Source organism: Diceros bicornis, chromosome 6 (assembly GCF_020826845.1).
Source record: "Diceros bicornis minor isolate mBicDic1 chromosome 6, mDicBic1.mat.cur, whole genome shotgun sequence".
Taxonomy (NCBI): Eukaryota; Metazoa; Chordata; class Mammalia; order Perissodactyla; family Rhinocerotidae; genus Diceros; species Diceros bicornis.
The window spans coordinates 94,753,860-94,774,364 of record NC_080745.1 but is presented as its reverse complement, the minus strand read 5'-3'; the positions used below and the strand labels follow the sequence as shown (position 1 = coordinate 94,774,364).

At 52.5% G+C, this 20,505-nt stretch overlaps 1 protein-coding gene across 2 annotated transcripts in view; it reads right to left on the bottom strand.

Annotated features, from left to right (window-relative positions):
* INPP5A (inositol polyphosphate-5-phosphatase A) overlaps positions 1-20,505 on the bottom strand; it is a 236,041-nt gene that overhangs the window by 34,323 nt on the left and 181,213 nt on the right. For both annotated transcript variants that reach the window (XM_058544330.1, XM_058544331.1), the window contains exon 9: positions 15,916-16,000. In XM_058544330.1, the coding sequence (XP_058400313.1) occupies positions 15,916-16,000 (85 nt within the window). The remainder of the gene's footprint in view (positions 1-15,915; positions 16,001-20,505) is intronic.

The following is a 20,505-nucleotide window of genomic DNA, read 5'->3' as shown; positions in this document are numbered from 1 at the left end:
GGGCCCAGGAGGCGATATGCCTGCCACGGATAAATCTCGGCAGATGACCCTGCTGCCGGCAGCAAGAATCTCCACGATGCTCTCTGGCCAAGGAAGTCTGGCGTCCACCTTAGGTTCCAGACTGGGAAGAAAACATCACAGTTGTCTACACCGGGCTCCCACCACCAGGACATGGAGCACAACATCACCCGCCTGATTCTTCACAGGCAGGCGTTCGCCTCTCAGGACCGTCACTCGTGGATTCTGTGCCAACATTTCTGAGACTTTCCCTAGAAACAGTGACAAGTGAACAGTGACAGCAAAACCACGCTTCCGAAGCCATGGTGTGACAGGATGTGACTGACCCACGTCTGGCTGCTGATGGGCAGCGTTTCAGACTGAAGGGAGCGAGGCTGGAAACACTTCAGAAGTCAGACCAGGGCTCTGCTTCCCAGCTGGCCACAGCCTCCCCCATCAGAACAGAGTGGAGCTGGTCTGCAGGGAGCCTGTGCCACTGTGAGGAGGCTGGCCTCTGCCGTCCAAAAGGAGAACGGGACCACAGCTGGCGCGTAGGCCTCGGGGCCTGGATGAACTTGGGAACGCACATGTACACACGCAAGGCCGTCTCAGGGAGCCCCACAAGCCCTGTCCACTCACACGGGACTTTGCTCTGGGTCCATCTACCAGGAAACGGAACGGGTGACACAATGCCATCTCATCAGCTGTCTCTGCCCTGTCTGAACGCAGTCTAGCCCGTAAGCACTAATTGACCAGCACACTCACGCCTGGGTGCCCATCACCTTCTAGGAGCAGGGGCTTCTCCATCAAACCCTGGAGACCCCGACGCTCAGCAAATCTCCTCTCCCACCAGCATGTCTTTTTACTGCTTCACCCAGGACCCAGGGGAGGATTTCCGTTTCGCATCCTCTTCATGGAAGATGTCCACACTCTGGGGACAGAGGCTGTCCGTGGATGCTATAACCACGTCAGCTATTGGGTAAAAGCAAGCAATTGCTGAAACCAGCTTCTCCTTCTTTTTGGGGCACCCTGCTTCCAGGCGTGATGGGCGCCAAGTCCCCATGAGTGAGGACACTCTCACTTTCTCTGTGCTGTGTGCCCAGCAGGAACCAGACTGAGGTCCTTGGCATGGAGCTGCTTGCCCACCTGGGCTGCAGGGCCCTGAATGGCCCATCTCGGTCAACCCCAAGACGGTCTGTCTCCCGTTTCTCTGGAACTGAATTCTTGGGGTTTCTCTTCTCCTGCCTCCCAGGAAATCACCAAGGTGTCAGAGAAACCTGCCCCTCAGCAGTGAATGCTGTGAGGCGAACTCGCCAACTGTGTAGAAAGCTCTTCACTGAAAAACCGACCTACAATATGCATGTCAGTAAGAAATTCACCATTGTCCCATCCGTCTTCTTGTTATCCTGTTGTTTTTGGTTAAAGTCTAGCCATAAAAATGTCTAAAAATGAAAAAGGGCTACATATAAAGGATCCATCTAACACCTCTCATGCAGCAGTGATTAAAGAAAGGAACGGAAAGGATTTCTCAGAGATGGTTTACAAAGAAAGACCTGAGCACTTTACATAGGTTTTCCTTAAAACAAGTTAATGGAAAATCATTACCTTTTAAATTTAAAATTTTCAAGTGACTCTAGAAAATAGAACTGACTCTAGAGAATAAACATGATCTTTTATGCCACTAATAATTCTCCCAGTAATGCTGAACATTAATATAAATTTGTGTCCTGCTGTGTCGTATGCTATTAAATCACCATAATGCTATAGCTCAGAAAGAAGTTCTAACTAACAGGCCCCTGTTGCTGCTGACTTGACCTGGCTCTTACGCTTCAGCCTCATGCCAGACTGCCCAGACCCACATCTCAGAAGCAAGGGATAAAGAGGTGCATCTCAGAACACTCCTGAGCCCCTCAAACAACTCAGCATGTGAAAGTTCTAGGTTTACACATTGGGTCACCACAAAGTGGGGAACGAGAATTAAAACATTAAGTTCTGACAAATGGACATCTAGTCCCCTGGCTATCCATCTGAGTTCTACGAACACGAGAGGAGCATTACTGGTCCCACGTGATTAACTCTTCCTTGGTAACTAACATCTACAGACATTCTTTCAAGTCCTAAACGTCCCTAAGAAGTAGAAAGGGGGACAATCAGTAAATCACATAACTGACGGCTCTGAAGTGGGATCAGCGGCTTTGGGACTTGCCTTGGTCACTGTTAACTTGTGGATCTGAGGGAAAACGCTCAGAAAAGAGGACTTCATTGAATTCTCTACCCGTCACTGTTGGGGATGGACACACGCTGCACCCCAAAAAGTAAGCACTCTCAGACGCACATCTTGACGGTGGCTCCACACCACCAGTGCGACTGAGGTAAGAGTGGTGCTCGCGGAGACGGAGGCCACACACTACAGAGGACACTGCTGCTCAGTGGGCCACTGGAGCCCTCACAGAGGAAAAAGCCTACACTCAGCACCGCAAGGGCAACATTGGTGCCACATGCAGCCTGGGACAGAAACGGCACGACTACATGGCACATACATGTGATCCTGAATGAACTCTGGCCAGTGCTTCAGCCTTCTTTCCCGTCATGCACACATGTGTACACGTAGACAGCACGCGTACCTGTGCATACACATGCATTCAGTGCACACATACACACATCACACATGCAGCGTGCACAACACACGTGTACACACGTGCATGCAGACATGCCCAGCTTCTGACATGCAAGAAGGAGACATGGCTGCAGGCAAAGGCAGCAGGCCTGGTGGCTGCCGTCACCAACACTCAGAGGAACGCGTCACGATGACGATTTCCTTGTTTTGCAGGATTGGAGTGGTCCTCCTGACACCAGAGAAGAGCAGTCCTGGATAGGACCTGAGGATCTGAGGGTCGAGCAGTGGAGCTGACCACATTGGGGTTTTCAGCGGAAAGCACCAAGGGGTTTGTTGTTCTCTGGAAAGGCGCCCACTGCTTCTGGCAGGAACTTCTCCAAACATTCCACCATTCAGTATACTTTGACTTTCGAAAGAAGACCCTTCTAGTGAGTGCCACTGTTTTCAAAGATCTTCCTGGTCAACCCCTGGACCCCCAAGAGGAGGGAACTCTACTAGTGATCATTGAGAAAACACCCACTCTGAGGGCCCAAAAGCACTGACATCACCGTGGGCGCGGGGCCGGGGCACAAGCCGCCGCTGAGCCTGGAGCTTATGGCGGGCGAGCTGGCCGGCAGTTAATGAAAAGGCGCCGTTATGAGGGGTTATGTCAGCATCGGAGAAGCCTCCCTCCTCTTTGTTTCATATTGTCCACTGTTTGTCCAGAACAACAACACACCATAAAGACCCTTTCATCTCCTCTCCCAAGACTGCTCCCGCTAACTCCCTACCAGCTTGGCGACTCAGATGGGTGCCAATGCAGCTGCAGCAGCGCCCACGAGTGGCACGCTAGGCAAACCAAACGGTGGTTTTGAGCTCTCACACCAGGAGAGCTCAACCAATTTTTCTAGAAGGAAGCAGTGTGGCTCTTTCTCCAACTCATGTCCAGCAGGTGTCTGGACACCCTCAGCTCGGTCCAGGGACGGCTCCCCAGGACTGGCCTTGTTGCTTGCTGACTCATGGGTTTGGCCTCTTGAGAAGGCCCCCAGCCTTCCACTGACACACCAGGGCTGAGACCCGGAAGGAGGGGGGACAGCATGGACCCCTGTCCTTATCACTTCCTTCCAGTGACCAGCCACCAGGTTCTACACAGAGAGGGCCAAGGCCACTCTTCAGAGCTGTGGGTGGCTAGTGGGGCCCGTGTGGGGCGTCTGCAGGGAGACACAGACACCACACGCTGCACGAGTGGCCATGAATCATGGCCCAGGGCCGGCCCCATGGCTTAGCGGTTAAGTGCGCAAGCTCCGCTGCTGGCGGCCCGGGTTCGGATCCCGGGCACGCACTGACGCACCACTTCTCTGGCCATGCTGAGGCCATGTCCCACATACAGCAACTAGAAGGATGTGCAGCTATGACATACAACTATCTACTGGGGCTTTGGGGGAAAAAATAAATAAATAAAATTATAATCATGGCCCAGGAGTGCCTGCTCACCAGACTGGCACAGATCTACTCCATGTCCTATAATCCCACGGGCTGTGCTAACCCTAAGGGCAGGCAGAAAGCAACCGCTAAATAAAGCACGCACTAGCAAAACACACATAAAAATGCATTAAAGATTAGCAAGCAAGAACTGATTATGAATCAGGATATCCAGCCCCATAACAGAGGACAGGCGAGGGAGGAGCCACAAGCCCTTTGTCTTTTTTCTTCTTTTTCTATAATTATGGGGATAATTATTTTGACATCAATATACCAGTTGGAAATACTGGCTAATGTTTGTAAAGCAAACTTTCTGGAAGAAAATCCCCTAAATATAAACCCAGAATAGTCATCATAATTAAGTATAACATAGTTCATTTTTGGTTGCTGTCAGAAGCCCTATATCGAAACAGACCAAATAAAGTTCTTTTTTTAAAAACAGTAATTAAAAAATAAATTTAATGATTTAAATTAGTAATTCTGTTGTTTTAAACCAAGACTCTTTTTAAAAACCAACCAAATAAACTGAGAAGTACATTGGCTAACGCACCCCACACACAGTTCCTCCAGCCACACTGACCCCGGCCATCAGGACAATTCCAGTTTCACAAGTCCACAGACAAAAGACAATGTCCAGAGTGGGAGAGAGCCCACCACGGCCTCCAGGACATCCAGCACGTGGGCTGGGGCACAGCGAGGTCATCCGGACCTGTCTATGCCAGCTCCAGATTCAGAATGAAACACTTCACAACTACTAACACTTACCAATGATGGTGGAAGAGAACGGAGCTGTGCGAACATTTAAATCCACACCATCCCAGGGACTGTTTTAAAGATCCGCAAAGGCTTCCTTCTAAATAAGGCTTTCTCTAGGGGACCTATGGAAGCTGGGGTGGCACGTTCCTTTCATCTGTCTCCTGGGCTCCTGACGCCCACCACCCACTGCAGCAGCATTGGCAAAAATACCAACTCACATGGGGGCTTCTGGAGGGTTGGGCCAGGCCAGGGCCAGGCGGGTGCACCCCAAGGCTGAGGAGCGGCAAATTCACAGACCTGTGCACATGCACGGGGCCAGCAACAGAGATGTTGCCCCCACTCACAGTGACCCCGACAGGAGCTGATGGTGGACTTGCTGGCCCCGGCCTGGCCTGTGCCTGCTGTGTCTGTGGGTTGAGGCGGCCTGGGGTGCTGAGGGGGCGGGGGTTTGGTTCAACAAGGTAACAGGAAACCACTGTCAGCACTTCATCTGTCAGCACAGTGAACTTCTAAGCTGGGCAGTTCTCAGAGGGCTTTCTGAGGGGCTGGCATAGGTAATGACCAGGTACGATGCCCTTTCCTGGCTGAGTGGGAACCCGCCCTCCCAGGATGCAGGTGCACCCTAAGGGAAGGAAGCTAGGTGGCAGAAGTATCTGCAGTCTGGGGACAGGGGCTCACGCCACTGGGCAGCCGGGCCATGCCCACTCGTGCTGGTTGTACACTTTGTCTTATGGCATTGTGATGCATGGTGCATGCTCTGCAGTGATTTTCTCCCAACCTCTTCCAAGGCTGCATGGTCCATGCTAGGACCCCTGCCTGGTGCCATTTGAAAGCAGTATCCCTGGGAAGCCTGGCTGTCGGGGTGCTGCCCGGGCGCCCCTCCTGCGAACGTGAGCCTCCTGGATGACTGCTGTTTCTGAGAAGTCAGAGCTCCTCACAGGACTTGTTCCTCCACAGGCTCACTGGCACCTGCACACACGTGTACCTGTCAGGAACTGGTGAGTAGCTTTTAACAACAGCCGCCAGCTCCAAAAACGTATCCATCACCATGGCTGTCGGGCAGTTATGGACAGCAGGTGGGTGCGCGGCTGAGCCATGCAGAGATGGGAGCGCCTGGCACTGCTGTCACTCTTTGTCACTGCGGCCAGCTGAGCACCCCAGCTGCCAGTTGCTACCGTGCAAGGCATAAAACATACCCTCTGAGCAATCCTGGCAGAGAGCTGAGCCGGAGATGCATTATTAATTAGTTGCGTGACGCACAGCCCGTTAGATGGCATGATAACCGTGTTTAATTTGTATATGTTTTAATTACGGCTTAAGCGATGCCAAATTTGATCACAGTACCATCTTTTCGTTTCTGCTCTGCAAGCGTGTTTGTATTAATTTGCACCTGAAATACGATGCCGCTAATTCCTGGGGGCAGTCTTCTCACTTGGCACAGGGGCCTCCTTCCAGGGCTGGTGCCAGGCAAGGCTGCAGAGACCCTGTAACCTTCCCTGCAAACGACAAGCAGGTTTCCACCTCTCGTCGGGAGCTCCGGGGCCTGACTTATCCCCTCCCAGCGGCGCCCGGCCAGCTCCAGCAGGGTGAACAATCGCTGACTTTAAGTCACTGCTGCCGCGGATCCGGCTCACTGGCCTCTTGTTGTTTTAGAGATGCATTTAACTAACCTCCGATGAATCTCGCCAGCGAACGTGGCGGCACCCAGGAGGGCGCTGCGAGTACCCGGGAGCAGGGCCATACTTGGGCCCCTCCCCTGAAAGCCAGAGAGGACCTGTGCGGCCCCAGGACCTAGAGGCTGACCCTGCTGCTCTGGGTAGGGGCTCAGCAACGAAAACCAAAGCAAAGCCAAGCCAGGCTTCTAACGGAGCCGTTCCAAAAGGGAACCTCAACTTCTCTTCCTCAAGAGGGAAGTCACCTGCCACCTCTACATGAAATAACTACATGGCATTTCCGGAAGACGATGTCAGGCAAGAGGTCCTGTGTCCCAATCACTAACCTCCCTCGGGCCCTCGGACCACGCACATGTGCGGCGCTGTCGAGGACACTCGTGGTCACCTGTCACACTGACCTTGGGCAATCTGAAAACCACTTGCAGGGTGACTCCCCCAGCTGAGGGCACAGACTTCCCCAAGGACACAGGGATCAAGGCTGGCGCAGCATCCTCCTGTCCCCAAAACCCGGTCTAAACGTGGGCAATAAACATGGATATCCCAACATGGGCATCCCAAGAGGGGTCACTGCTGAGGGCGGTCTGCCTCCCCACCAGGTGGGGAGGAGGGGGCCAGGCGTGGGCCGGTGGTGGGCACCGCAGCCCTGGGGTCTCCCTCTGATCTATGCTCTTTCCTGAGCCACACTGTTGTTTAGAGGGAAAGGGCAGTGCCCCCCTGTACCTCCTGGCACAGCTGAGGAGCAGAGAGCACGCGGAGTCCCTGGCGGGGTGGGACAGAGGGAACCCTGCCCACATCTGGGCTCCTCCTCCTCCTGGCTGCCCACAACCCCGTGCCCGCTCAGGGCTGCACCTCCCCCGGTCTGACATGGACTGTCTGCCAGTCTCAGCAATGTCCCAGACTACTGTCTGAGAACCCTATAGGGCCCCATGGCTCCCAGCCAGGCCTGGGCCACAGGAGGCCCCATCCCAAAACGTGCCCTGCTGGCCTCTGGCTGGTACCAAGTTCCACAGGATGGGCTGCCTCCTAATAGGACTGACTTTCTGCTGACTCCCAACATGGCTCTCCTGTAAGAGGCAAGTGCGTCTGAGAAGGGCACCGCGGGACGCCTCAGATACCTGGGCAGGACGCTGTGCTCACACTGCTCTTTAGACTCCCGGGGAGCTAGGACAGAACTGAAAGGCACCATCAGAAGAGCAGATAAGGTGCAGGACTCAACAGTGTCCACAGGCCAGCCGCGGAGCTGGGCAGTGCCACCCGCCAGGCAGCCCCACCCCTGAGGCTCTCCTGGTCCCCAGGGCCATCGCCTTGAGGGCGGGCAGGGCCCCGCATCCATCCCGGGTCCTGCTGCCAGCGCTGGGCTCACACAGCAGGTGTGCAGGAAATACCCTCTGAACAAATGATGAAGAAATACCAGCACTTTGGAGCAGCCAACTGTGAAACTGTCACCAAACTCAGAGTATCAAGGCCTCCCGCAGGCCTCAGTGAAAGAGAGAATCCACCTGTTCAAGCCCGTTGAAGAGAAGTTACTAACACCTTGCTCTGCCCGGAAATACTGAACTGCTCCAAACTTCAGGTTCTTTCTTTCTAGTACTTCTCAACTGCAAAGAAGTAAGAGGCAGAAATATAAAAATGTGGGAAGCAGAGGAAACAGTGGGAGGACTGAGGCAGCGAACCACAGACTCTCGTTGGTTTTAAATGTAATAAAGCGGAAGGCAGCCTCCCATGAGAGTTCCCAGAACATCACGGTTGTAACGGGGTCGAGGTCCAGCCCGGAGGCGAACTGTGTCACACGAGAGGCCATGACTCAGCCGTGCTGGCATCTCGGGGCGTCTCGCTGGCATCTCGGGGCGTCTCGGGTGCGCACCTGCAGGGTCCCTCACCTGAGTGGGTGTGGGGCGTGGTGTTTCAGGTGACCCAGAGGGTGTGTGAACCTCAACCGACCCTGTTTCTCAAGCCTGGTTCCCGAGTGCAGCCCCCACCACAGCGCCTGGGGGCTGCCCACCCTGCGCCTCACCCACGTGCCTGCCCGAGGACCTGTGTTTCTAATCAGCTGCTGGTGGGGAACAAGCCCCCGTAACAGGAGCGGCAGTGCTGAGCCTCCCTGTCACATCTTGATGAAACACTTAATTTGGAAAAAATTAAAATGAAAGTGAGCGTGGCAGAGGCCACGCTGAGAGCCCTGCCCCTCAGAGAGTGGTTGGGGCTGGTTGGTGTGTAGGCCGCCTGCCCCGAAGCCCGATCTGCGTTCACCGAGGCTGACTCAGTGCACAGCGGCTGGACTTCTGGGACACCCGTCATCCACCCTCTTCTCGGGGACCCGACTGCTGTTAACTCAGCCTAACAGCCTCTCAGGAAAATTTGTAGAAATTTTCTTTGGTTTCCACAAAATTTCTATTAATTGTTTTTACAGGTAGAAACCCTTTTAAAAAGCCACACCATGCCAATTAGCAGAATCTGACTTTCCAAAAGAGGTGCTTACATGGGATTTTAAAGTTCAATAACTTAATAGGCAGCTTAACTGATATTAACCACCAACAAAGAAATTTGGTCTTTTTCAGTTCAGTTTATTTTTAGGTATACCTTTGCCGAGAAACATGTTTTCTGCGTTAGTACTCAATCTGTCAAGTGGTGAGAGGCAATGTCATTCTGGCATTACGTGCTGTAGTGGGTTGAGAAGTGTCCCCCAAAATTCATGTCCACTCAGACCACAGTATGTAACCTCATTTTGAAATAGGGTCTTTGCAGATGTAGTTAATTAAGGATCTTGAGATGAGATCGTCCTGGATTCAGGGTGGGCCTGAAGTCCAATGACTGGTGTCCTCATGAGAGAAAAGTGAGGACAGAGAGGCGGGGAAGAGTCCACGTGAGAACGGAGGCAAAGATTGGGGTCCTGCAGCCACAAGCCAAGGAACACCTGGGGCTACCAGGAGCTACAAGAGGCAGGAAGGAGCCTCCTCCAGAGCCTCAAGAGGGAGCACAGCCCTGCCCACACCCTGATTTTGGACTTCTAGATTCCAGAACTATCGTTTCAGCCACCCAGTCTGTGGTCATTGTTCCGGCAGCCCCAGGACACTACACACGTGGTAACATTGAACACAGTGCAGGAAGGTTCCAGCTGCACAGGGTATGTCTTCAACGTTCATTTAAGAACACACAAAATTAATTATAATTTCTGCACCTGTCTGAGACTGACGGAGAAACGTAACGACGTGGAGGTGACATAAGGGGCATCAGGGCCAAGCAGCTGGTCTGCCCATCATGGGGCAGGGGTCCAGGGATGTCACACGCTGTGCTGGGCATCAGTTTCCTCCCAGCCGTCAGTGGGGAAATCTCAAGAACTATTGGATCTTATTTTGGAAAAAGCAAGGACTCCTGTGCCTACCTTCCCCAATTAAATCCCTTTCCTATGAGACCCAGATGCTCAGCCTCGGTGCTGCCTCTCAGCTTCCTGAGTCCATGACCATCTCTCACTCATCTACCTGAGTCATGACTGTCCCGTGCTCTCATCTTCCTGAGTCCACGACCGTCCCTAGCTCTCAGCTTCCGGAGTCCATGACCGTCCCTCACTCATCTTCCTGAGTCCATGACCATTCCGTGCTCTCATCTTCTGGGGTCCATGACCATCCCTCACTCATCTTCCTGAGTCCATGACCATCCCGTGCTCTCATCTTCCTGAGTCCGTGACCATCCCATGCTCTCATCTTCCTGAGTCCATGACTATCTGTGCTCTTGTCTTCCTGAGTCCATGACCATCCCTCATTCATCTTCCTGAGTCCATGACCGTCCCGTGCTCTTATCTTCCGGGGTCCATGACCATCCCTCACTCATCTTCCTGAGTCCATGACCGTCCTGTGCTCTCATCTTCCTGAGTCCATGACTGTCTGTGCTCTTGTCTTCCTGAGTCCATGACCATCCCTCATTCATCTTCCTGAGTCCATGACCGTCCCGTGCTCTTATCTTCCGGGGTCCATGACCATCCCTCACTCATCTTCCTGAGTCCGTGACCATCCCATGCTCTCGTCTTTCTGAGTCTGGGACCATCCCGTGCTCTCATCTTCCTGAGTCCATGACTGTCCCTCACTCATCTTCCTGAGTCTGTGACCTTCCCATGCTCTCGTCTTCTTGAGTCCATGACCATCCTGTACTCTCGTCTTCCTGAGTTTATGACTGTCCGTGCTCTTGTCTTCCTGAGTCCGTGACCATCCCATGCTCTCATCTTCTTGAGTCCATGACCATCCCATGCTCTCGTCTTCCTGAGTCCATGACCATCCCATACTCTCGTCTTCCTCATCTCATCTTCCTCATCTCATCTCATCTTATACTCTCGTCCCTCACTAATCTTCCTGAGTCCATGACCACCCTGAACTGTGCTCTCAGCTTCCTGTGCTCCATGGAATTTTCATTAACAGGTGATGACTGCATTGATGATACCCCTGAGGGAGAAATGGTCTTTTAATTCCAGAGCTAAAGTCCTCATTTGACCAAATGGTCCTAAAAAAAACTATACTAAAAATCGTATTTCCTAGTTTGGAATAAAAGTCATTTCTCATAGGTTTGCTTTACTTACATAGTAAATTGTGCAGAAATGTAATTAAAGTTGCTATCTGTTGACTGAACAGCTATCTATCTATAGGTCTTAGGGAACCACATGGACATGAAAATCCTCCAAACATTAATGCACGCATCTTAGACACATTTGTTTATTTATGGAGCAAATAATTTGATTAAAAACTGGAGAATTTCCTCCCATTCTTTGAAGGTGCCAGATTAACAGCACCAGACGATGACACCTTGGGTTTCTCAAGTGTGCAGGAGCCATGAGGCAGAATCTAACAGGCGGGCGAACAGCCGCTGTCAGGGGCAGTGTCCCAGTGACAGAGGTGTCGGTGCGCCAGATGCCTGAAAGATGCAGTCGTGGGGTGAGGCTCGCTGCTTCTGGAACCCACTGGGGCAGAGCACAGGTTCCACTGGCTTTCCAGGTGTGGGGGAGCGGTGCTTTGGTGGCATTTAGGTCCACTTAGATATGCTGACAAATTCCAGTGACTCACACCAGAGGCTGTCTGGAGACCAAACAGAAGCCCTGGTACTGCCTCTGGGTCTGAGAGTGAAGCGTCCACATCCCCAGTGATGAGGCCCCTCCTGGAGCTGAGCACGGATGTGGAGGCCCATGTGTCCCTGCTGGCACCAGAGCCTCTGACAGAAGCAGCCGTGGACATCTCCGCGCCGTCAAGCCTGACACCTACAACCAGGTACCACTGGGAAAAACTGTTGCTTAAAAACAAGTGCAGCTGGTACCGGGGCTGCAATGCAACACTCCTCTTACAGAACCTTCTCTGACCTTCTGAGGCCACCCTGCACACACCATCCACGCTGGGAGACCTCAGTCTCCCCGCTTATGTGCCCAGAGGGTCCCCACTCCCTGCCTAACTTGCAGCAGGCGGCCTGCCTTAAGCTCAGCCCTCGAGTCCCCAGGACCCATAACTGCCTATGGACCCTCTGGGCCTCCCAACACCACTAACACAGGGGTTCCCAGCAAAGTCGTCAACAAGGGTTTAGAAGATGACACATAAAAATGCTTAATCTAGGGCATATTGATAATTTATTGTTTATTAATTGACCTCCTCAGGGGAAGGGACCACAGAAATGCATAAATTTATGATTTTTACTAGCGTTTCAAACTGATGCTCTGCACCTGACTTCACACACACCCGTCTGAGAGAAGAGCAGACAACAGAGCGGGAGGCACACCTGCTCACCCCCTCTCAGCTTCAGAAGTGCATGCGGCCCTGACCCTCCTGTGTCCTCTCTGCCAGCGGTAGGTCTGCCACAAACTGCCCCTGGAGGGCAGGACACCAGAGTCGTGGGGCCAGGAGCAACGAGGTTGATGGAAGACGAGGGTGGGAAGGCTAGGGCAGGATCCTGCTGGGGTCCAGGAGAGGCAGGCCTACGTGCGCAGGTCTGTTTCATCTAAAAATCAGCTATTTGTAGGAATTATATACTAAAAACAGCACTTCAAATAATTCCAAATCTGAGTCAGTTCATTTCGATATGAAAGTAATCAAGAATGAAGATCCCCTTTGTCTTCCTGAAGGAAGAGGAAGAGAAAGCTGGCAGAACCTCCTGAACTGAGCTAGCCCATCAAATGTTGATGCTTATTGATGCTGGGACTTGCCAGGCTACTGACAGCTTGGAGATTCTCGAAGCTCGTTAGTGACTTTCAGAAAAATGTGTCAGCTCTTGGGAGAACTTACTGCCAATTGACAAAACAGTCCCTTCAGCATGAGATGATTAGAATTCATTTACTCCTTTGGAGTTCGATTTTCAAAGTCACACAAGCAGGTTGCTTTGGAAAAAAGATCTCATGCTGTTATTAATGAAGGAAATGTGCTCAAGCTCTGGCCTCAGGTGACCGTCCCTCCTTCCCCCAACAGCACACAGAAGTGTGGGGGCTGCTCACACCTGTCTCAGCTCCAGTGCGCCCACCTCTGCCCCTCCTTGGTCTCTGCCTCCCTTTCACCTAGGATCAAGGATGTGAGGCTGTGTATCCTTTACTGTCAGTGCTGACGTCCAAGGACAGGTGAGGCCAGGGCACTGTCAAGCTTCCTACTCTGGGAGTAAATGCTCACAGGTCCCCATCCCGGAACACAGAAGGACTGAGCAGCCCAGCTGTGGGCAGTGCCTCCCTCACCGCGTCCAGGGCCCACAGGAGGTGGTATCAGAAAGTTCATCGAGATCCAGCCAGCACTGCCCCGCCTGCGGCAATCACCGTGTGGTAGGAGCCTCTCTCTTTAGGAAACAGGACGGATCCTCGAGCTGATGGATCGGGAGGAAGGGCGCTAGGTAAACACGTTTGGGGAGCAGAGGAGACTGAATTACTCGATAAACGAATGCCTGCAGCATATTTCACTGATGCGCTGAGTCACCCCAAAGCCCCTCAACGCCCTCCTCCCTGTGAGCACAGGGCCTTCCGCAGTCACGCCCACCCTCAGACTCAGGTCCACGTCTTCTTGCGTTCCCTCTCAGTAAGAAAACCCGTGACTGCCCAGATGAGTCGGCCTACCTGCCCAGTGACCCAGGTGCCCTGGCAGCAGTCCCACTCGGCCAGGAGCCCCTGTGAGACCTGCGGCCCCACTGCGCCTCACGCCCTCCACGGGCCACCTGCCCAGCTCAGCACGTACCACGGAAACACAGAACCACGCCTGTGTGCCTCAAGCCCGGGGGCAACTCAGAACACACACCCCGGACAATTCAACCTGAGTCGGGGCAGCTGCCCTTTTTGGTGATATTTGTTCTATTGAGGAAGAAAAGGCCACTTCTGAAACTTCTCTGACCTTTTCCTAACATGCAATCTGCTGGGCAGCTCCCGATTGATCAGCTCTGGTCTTTCGAGGGCTCTGTACTTTTCTGCGGGCCGTTGAGTCTGGAGGAGACCCTCAGGGGGGTGGAACGGCTGGTCTGTGCACAGCGACTCGCTGGTCCCAAGTACCGGCCAGAAGTGACCTGTGCTCAGAGGCTCAAGATCTCATAAGACGTGACTTTTCAACCCCCAGTGGCTAAAGATAATGGAGGAGGCCTCAGCAAGAGCACCTGGCCTCTGTGGCCTCTGTGGTCTGGCTCTGTGTCCCAAACAGTGGCAGACACAGGCAGATTTCAATAAGTCGGGCACCGCTCCCGGGTTCTCTAAAGGGCGCAGAGCCTGGGGGATCCTGGATCCTGATATCTGATTGATTAGCTCTCCAACCTCAAAATGCGGGAAGAAAACCCAGCAGCACTAAACGAAGGACTTTATGGTCCCCAGTGACCATACAGGGTCTGACGCCCTCTCCTCCCACGCCCAGTGGCTGCCTCCCCTCGACGTGCAGGTGAGTGTGCTGTCTGCAGACAGGGAACACGTCCACACATTCACACACGTGTGTTTATGAGGCCTCGCTTGGCGAGGTCCCGTCAGCCTAATTAAATTATATTAAAAAAAGAGGATTTCAATAGAACATTACTCTTTACTGTCAACTAAAGGGAGATATGGGATGATCAACCACCTGCCCGGTCTGTCTTTAAGAAATAATTTTCCACTGAAGACGGAAGATTAATGTGTGATGGTGTCTGTACCCGAGCCTAGCAACGGGAAGATGATAACCTGGAGGACTACCATCTCTTCATACTTCTGCTGCCACAGCAGCTGCCACACGCGTACCACCCAGGCTGTGCCAAGTGCTGGACCAAGGCCTTGGAAGGCTTACCCACCTCCCTCCCACCACCCAGGCCTGGACGAGAACCGCGCACCTCCCAATGCAGGTGCGGGCGGAGGGTGGTGGGTGGTGGTGGGTTTGCCTCCCCTTGCTGCTGCCGGGAGAGCTGACATTCGGCTGCTGCCCGATAGCCACACGAGCAGGAGAATGGCTGGAGCAGCGCAAGCCCTCTCCCCGCCGTCCCAGAACTTTGGGGCCGAGGCCAGAACTGCTGGCAGAGGAGCTTGTCATGGAGAAGCCGGCCCCTGTGCGTGGGCTACGGGCCGAGCTTCTTGGCCCAGGAGGTGATGCTCCGAGGTCACACAGCTGGGACTGGGCACGGCTGTGCTGAGCCTGGCATCCACCCTCGATGCCCACACGGCTAGTCTCGGGCTGAGCTTTCTCACAGGCACTCGTTACTCAGGGAGGCGTCACTCCAGGGGCCCTGTAGGTGCAGCCAGGAGACACACGCCTCCACGTTCCCAAAGATTGAACAACAACAGCCATTTATTAAAAGAAACAGAAAAACTAGTTTGCAGACATGTACAATGAGGGAAAAACAGCTGAAATACAGTTGATTAGGAGCCGGCCTTCTCATCAGGCAATCTCCCCTTAGCAGGTGTGGAAGCTACTTTCTTTTTCTTTTTTTTTTTTTTTTTGTGAGGAAGATCAGCCCTGGGCTAACATCTGCCAATCCTCCTCTTTCTGCTGAGGAAGACCGGCCCTGGGCTAACAGCCATGCCCATCTTCCTCTACTTTATATGGGACGCCGCCACAGCATGGCTTGCCAAGCGGTGCGTCGGTGCGCGCCCAGGATCTGAATCAGCGAACCCCGGGCCGCCGCAGTGGAGCGCGCGCACTTAACCACTTGCGCCACCAGCCCCCTCTTTTTCTTTTTTAACAGTTGACAGTAGAACTGTCACGGCAGAATATTACGTGTCTGGGTAGCAACGGCTCACCGAGGAACTCTAGAAGTCTGAGGGACTCAAATTCTTCTCTAATTCAAGACACGGCCCCCAATTTTGACAGGAAAACATTTTTCCTTATTAGGAGTTTTTTGCCTTAAACACAACCTGGGGGATGACTACCCTGGACCTGCCTGTAAGCACAGCCCTGCTCCCACTGCTTCTCCAGACACAACTGAGCCCACGTGAGGCACCGGCAAGGCCGAAGCCAGCGTGCCTACCTCCACCACAGACTTGGAATCCAGTCGGAAGTTGAAATCGCCAAAGACAAAGTAGGACACCTTCTCGAATCGCTGGTCGATGATTCTGGGAGGAGAGAAGGACACAGGTTACTGACGGGCTGAGGCGACCGCCGCCACACACGGCCACTGGCAGCTCCCCATCCACGTGCTTTCGGCCGTCTCCACTGAAGGCAGACTTTGCCCCTAAAACTCAGCACCATGACCCGGCCAACACACAGCCACCAGACAGTACGCGGTTCTCTCAACACCAACACGCATGTGCTGCCAACGTGTCCTCCCGACGGGACCAGGGTGGTGTTAGAACCACACGTGGTGGATACTCCAGGCTGCATCAGCAAGGAAAGGCTTCCCGGGAAAACCCAGGACTCAGAGAACCGGCCGAGGGCTGACCGGTGGTGTGCATGGGGTGGGGAGAGCGCCGGCGGCGGGTGCCCACGCTGCCTCCGCCTGGCCTTGGATGGTCCTCCAGGCTGGAGGCACGCTTGCACTTGTTCTGGAACTGTTTATGTACCATCCCCACTTGGATGTGCAATGTTACGAAGTAACAGCAGTTGCGCGTCTTTTCTTTTTTAAATTGTTTCCACACATTTTAAATCAATCACCATCTGTTTCATAACGATTTTTCAACTAAAAATGCCCCCGTGGAAACGTCTGACAGAGGATGTCAGTGGCCCCCTTCTGGAGACTTCTTCCCTTATCACAAGAAGGCCACAGGAACTGCTCACACCGCAGACCTCCACCGCCCACCACGCGGCGGCAGCATGGCCAGTGCCCTGCTGCTGAGCGCAAAGCAAAGTGCCAGTGGCCTGAGACGGAAAGCGGAACTCAGCCCCTGATGCGACCATCAGCGGAACGGAGCTCGTCGTCTGGACAGAGGAAAGGAGAGTGCAGCGGCCAGGGTTCCCATTCTTCTGCCCAGCTCTGGCTTCATTAATACACCTGCTGGGACAGACCCGTAGGGGGCGTGGGACTGAGGGCGCCCTTCAAACAGACTGCGTCCTGAGACGGACTTTAAGATCTAATTGTCATTGGGCAAACGCCAGGGACAATGTCGTAACCAGACTAACTCAGAAACTTCTAGTTGGTGACCAAGAAAGCTGTGTGTCATCACCCAGCCCCACCCCCTCTCAGCGCAGGTGCAGGCTGTGGGCCAGCCTGGCCGCTGGTCACAGCCTTTTCCAACTTGACTTGTTAGCTTGAGAAATAGAAGCAACGACGGAGGCACAGTCTCCTCTTCTGTGTTTCAGGTGTTACAAGGGGTGGTGCCGCCTCTGGTCCTGCAGGGCACTCCTCGAGGCACCCCGGCCACACCACCCCTGCGGGCAGAGCGACGAGGGTCACAGCAGGCAGCACACGCAAGGCTCCGGCTTCCGTACGGTGTCAGGTGCACGCAGGGCAGGGGACGGACCTGCCCACGGTCTGTTCAACTGGCCTGAGGGAAGAGTCCGTCGTTGCTTTAATTCGCGTGCCCCCATTACGAGACAGGTTGGAATCTGCATTTCTCTGTTTCTTCTTGTGCCGAGTCTGTTTCTCTTTTCAGTTCTGTGCCTTTTTCTTTTTGAATTCTAGGAGTTTCCCTGTAAATTGTGATATTTTCCTTTGTCTGCAACAGACATGGCAGACATTCTTCTCAGTGGCCTTTTCATTTTATTTATGGTGTCTTTTGTCACACGCAGAAGTTTTAATTTTCATGCAATCAAGTGTATCAGTTTTCCCTTCACGGCTGTTGGTGTCTTCTCCAGAAGGCCTTCCCAGCCCCAATTCATGAACAGGGTCCCTTTATTCATCTTTAAGGGAGAGTGTTTATGTAGCCTTTAATCCATCAGAATTACAGTGTGAAGTAGGGATCTAAGTTTATTGATTTTCCCAGTGGTCAATTGATCTGTACCATTTGTTAAACATTCATCCTCTTCCTACTGAGTTCCTACAGCACAAAATTCCCCAAACTACATGGGTCTTTTTAGACTCTCTATTCTTTTCTGCAGATCTTTTATCTATTCCTGTATGCTGTTAATCAATACGACTTTATCTAGGGAAGCCCTTCTTGTTGACAATTCTTTTAAAAATCGTCTCAGCTATTTTCACATTTATCTTGCATATTAATTGCTGTATCATCTTGCTAAATGCCATGAAAAGTCTTCTTTGCCTTTTTAATTGGAATCATCCTCAATTTATACATTAACTTGAAGAGAAAGGATATATTTTAACAGATGGTTATTAATAGTGCAGATGACCAGTAATTTCATTTATTTGTTTTAAAATTAAATCTTTCTGTAGAGGAAATACTGCTCAGGAATGAAAATATGAAGGGCGCTGGCAGGGATGCCCACCTGACTCAGCCCCATGGACTCACCAGTGCACCCAGGACTAGCCACTCACCCCTCCTCCCCTTCCGCCTGCCCGCACTCGCAGGGGAGGGGACAGGACCCTGCCCTCACGGGACTCAATCTGGCAGAAGGAAGCTATCTGAGCTATCTTCAGAAAAATAAGTATTTTTCTGCTGTTAAACATCTTTAGAAGAAAAAAAAAAAACACCTCAGAGAAGCTGTGTGGGCTCCTAGAAAGGTCAATCGGACTGTCTACTCATCAGGACCCTCAAGACATGGGCTTCGTGGTCCTCCGTCTCATGCACGATGGGGGTCCGGATCCTCCGTGGCCCCCTGTGTCACACACGCCGGGGGTCCAGCTCTTGTGCACAAAGCCCCAGTAGGAAACAAGAAGACAGTGATGTGCTCTGCTTTCACGAGCTGCTTCTGCTGGTGTCGGTGAACAGGAAGGTTGATTTAAATGTTTAACACACGACTGCAGAAACAAGGACACATTTCTGAGAGGTGTGGCAGGAGGGCGTGTACACGTCACAGACGTGGAAAGTCCATTTCTTCCCAAGCATTCTTCCTCTATTCCCCAAGCTTCAGGAGACTAACCTCAGTGGATGAGGGCTGAGGGGCTGTACGAAAGGTGGGAAGTGAGTTAACACATGCCCATCAATTCCCAGCTATTTCCTGAGCCTAACACTTACACTAAATCCCAGCTTTAGAGAACTCGACCTGTTCTCGTACAATACGTTGCAAACCACCCCCGAGCTCTGGGCTGGAACAAGGCAGCGCCTGAGGCTGGGGGACCACGGGCGGGAAGGACGTCAGATCCAAGCCTGGGGTTCACAGGTCCCTAACAACAACCAAGAGCGAGTTTACAAGACACTGCAGCGACCCCGGCGTGGTCCCACACTCAAGTGCTTCCACGAGAGCGAGCGCTGTGGCCATCGATGTCTTTATCTGGTGAACATATCAAGCTGAACTGTCCTCACTTTTGACGGAAAGGAAACGAAAGCCTACAAAGAAATGTAAACCACCGACACCCTAAGTGTAAATTAAGGACGCGAACGACTATGTAGCTAATTAAATGGTAAAACCCATTTTGAGGTAAATTCCTTTTTAAAAGGACTAACAACTTTCAGATCTACTATCTGACTGAATAAACTTTAAAAAGCTCTAGAGTGTTCAGAGAAAGCGCTACCTTCTTGAGGGTCCCTTTGGGACCAGGCCTCTCCTCCCACCCCACCTCACGCCAGGCAAGGCCACTCCTGGGACGCCTGGCCCGGCCTCCTTCCTGGTGACAGACAGGCGGGCCCTGACAACTGGTGGAGCCGTTTCACCGGCACGTCTAGAATCTTGTAATACTATCATTAAAAACCTAAACTTTATCATATTTCCACGCCCTGTTCTTTTTGATATAATGGCCCAAGCCCATTAATAACAACAACCATCTTGAAAGGTCCGCAGCAAGTGTCAAGATGAAGGGGCTGCCAGGGGCAGAGCAATCGCCTGAGTGCCAGGCCACTGCCCTCACCGCACGCACTTTTAATTTCAATATAGTGCCATTTGGACCAGGAGAAAAAAAGAGTTGTTTTAAAATTAATTACCTTGTCAGGAGCTATTATGATTAAAAAGTAGGCCCACATCCATATCATGTGCCTTATTCGAAAAGAGAATTACAAGAAGAGCCATAAAAATCAATTTTTTAGGCCTTGAAAACGGAGTCTCTTTCTGTTTTGACAGGCGATTTCATTATGTGACAACCACGCTGGCAGAGGCACTGACACTGGCTGCGTCAGAGGCCCTCGCGGTGAGGAAGGGGCCATGCACTCAGGTCTCGGGAACAGCCGAGCCCCACGACGCTGCAGGTTAGACACCACGTCCCCTGAAACGACTCACAGGCTAAGCATTCAGAAATCTCCACACTTTTCACAGAGCATCGGAAGCGTGGCATGCACAGTCCTGCTGGGCAGGATCACCCCGGACATGCTCAGGACAGGTCTCCCGCCCCGAGAAGCTGTGTGGTTCAGACAGCACACGAGACGTAGGTCGTGCCTCTGCTGTAACTCGAACACGCGAGTTGTTCCTTTTTTTCTTCCTTGTCTATTTTTTAACTACTGAACGTAGTGGAGTTTGTACAATTAGGAATCCACTAACGTCGGTTTTTATTTCTCAGATCTGGTAGAGACCACATTCTCTCACCAAACAATTTTAAATAGCAAAAACACTGACAACAGAAAATTACTAAAACTAG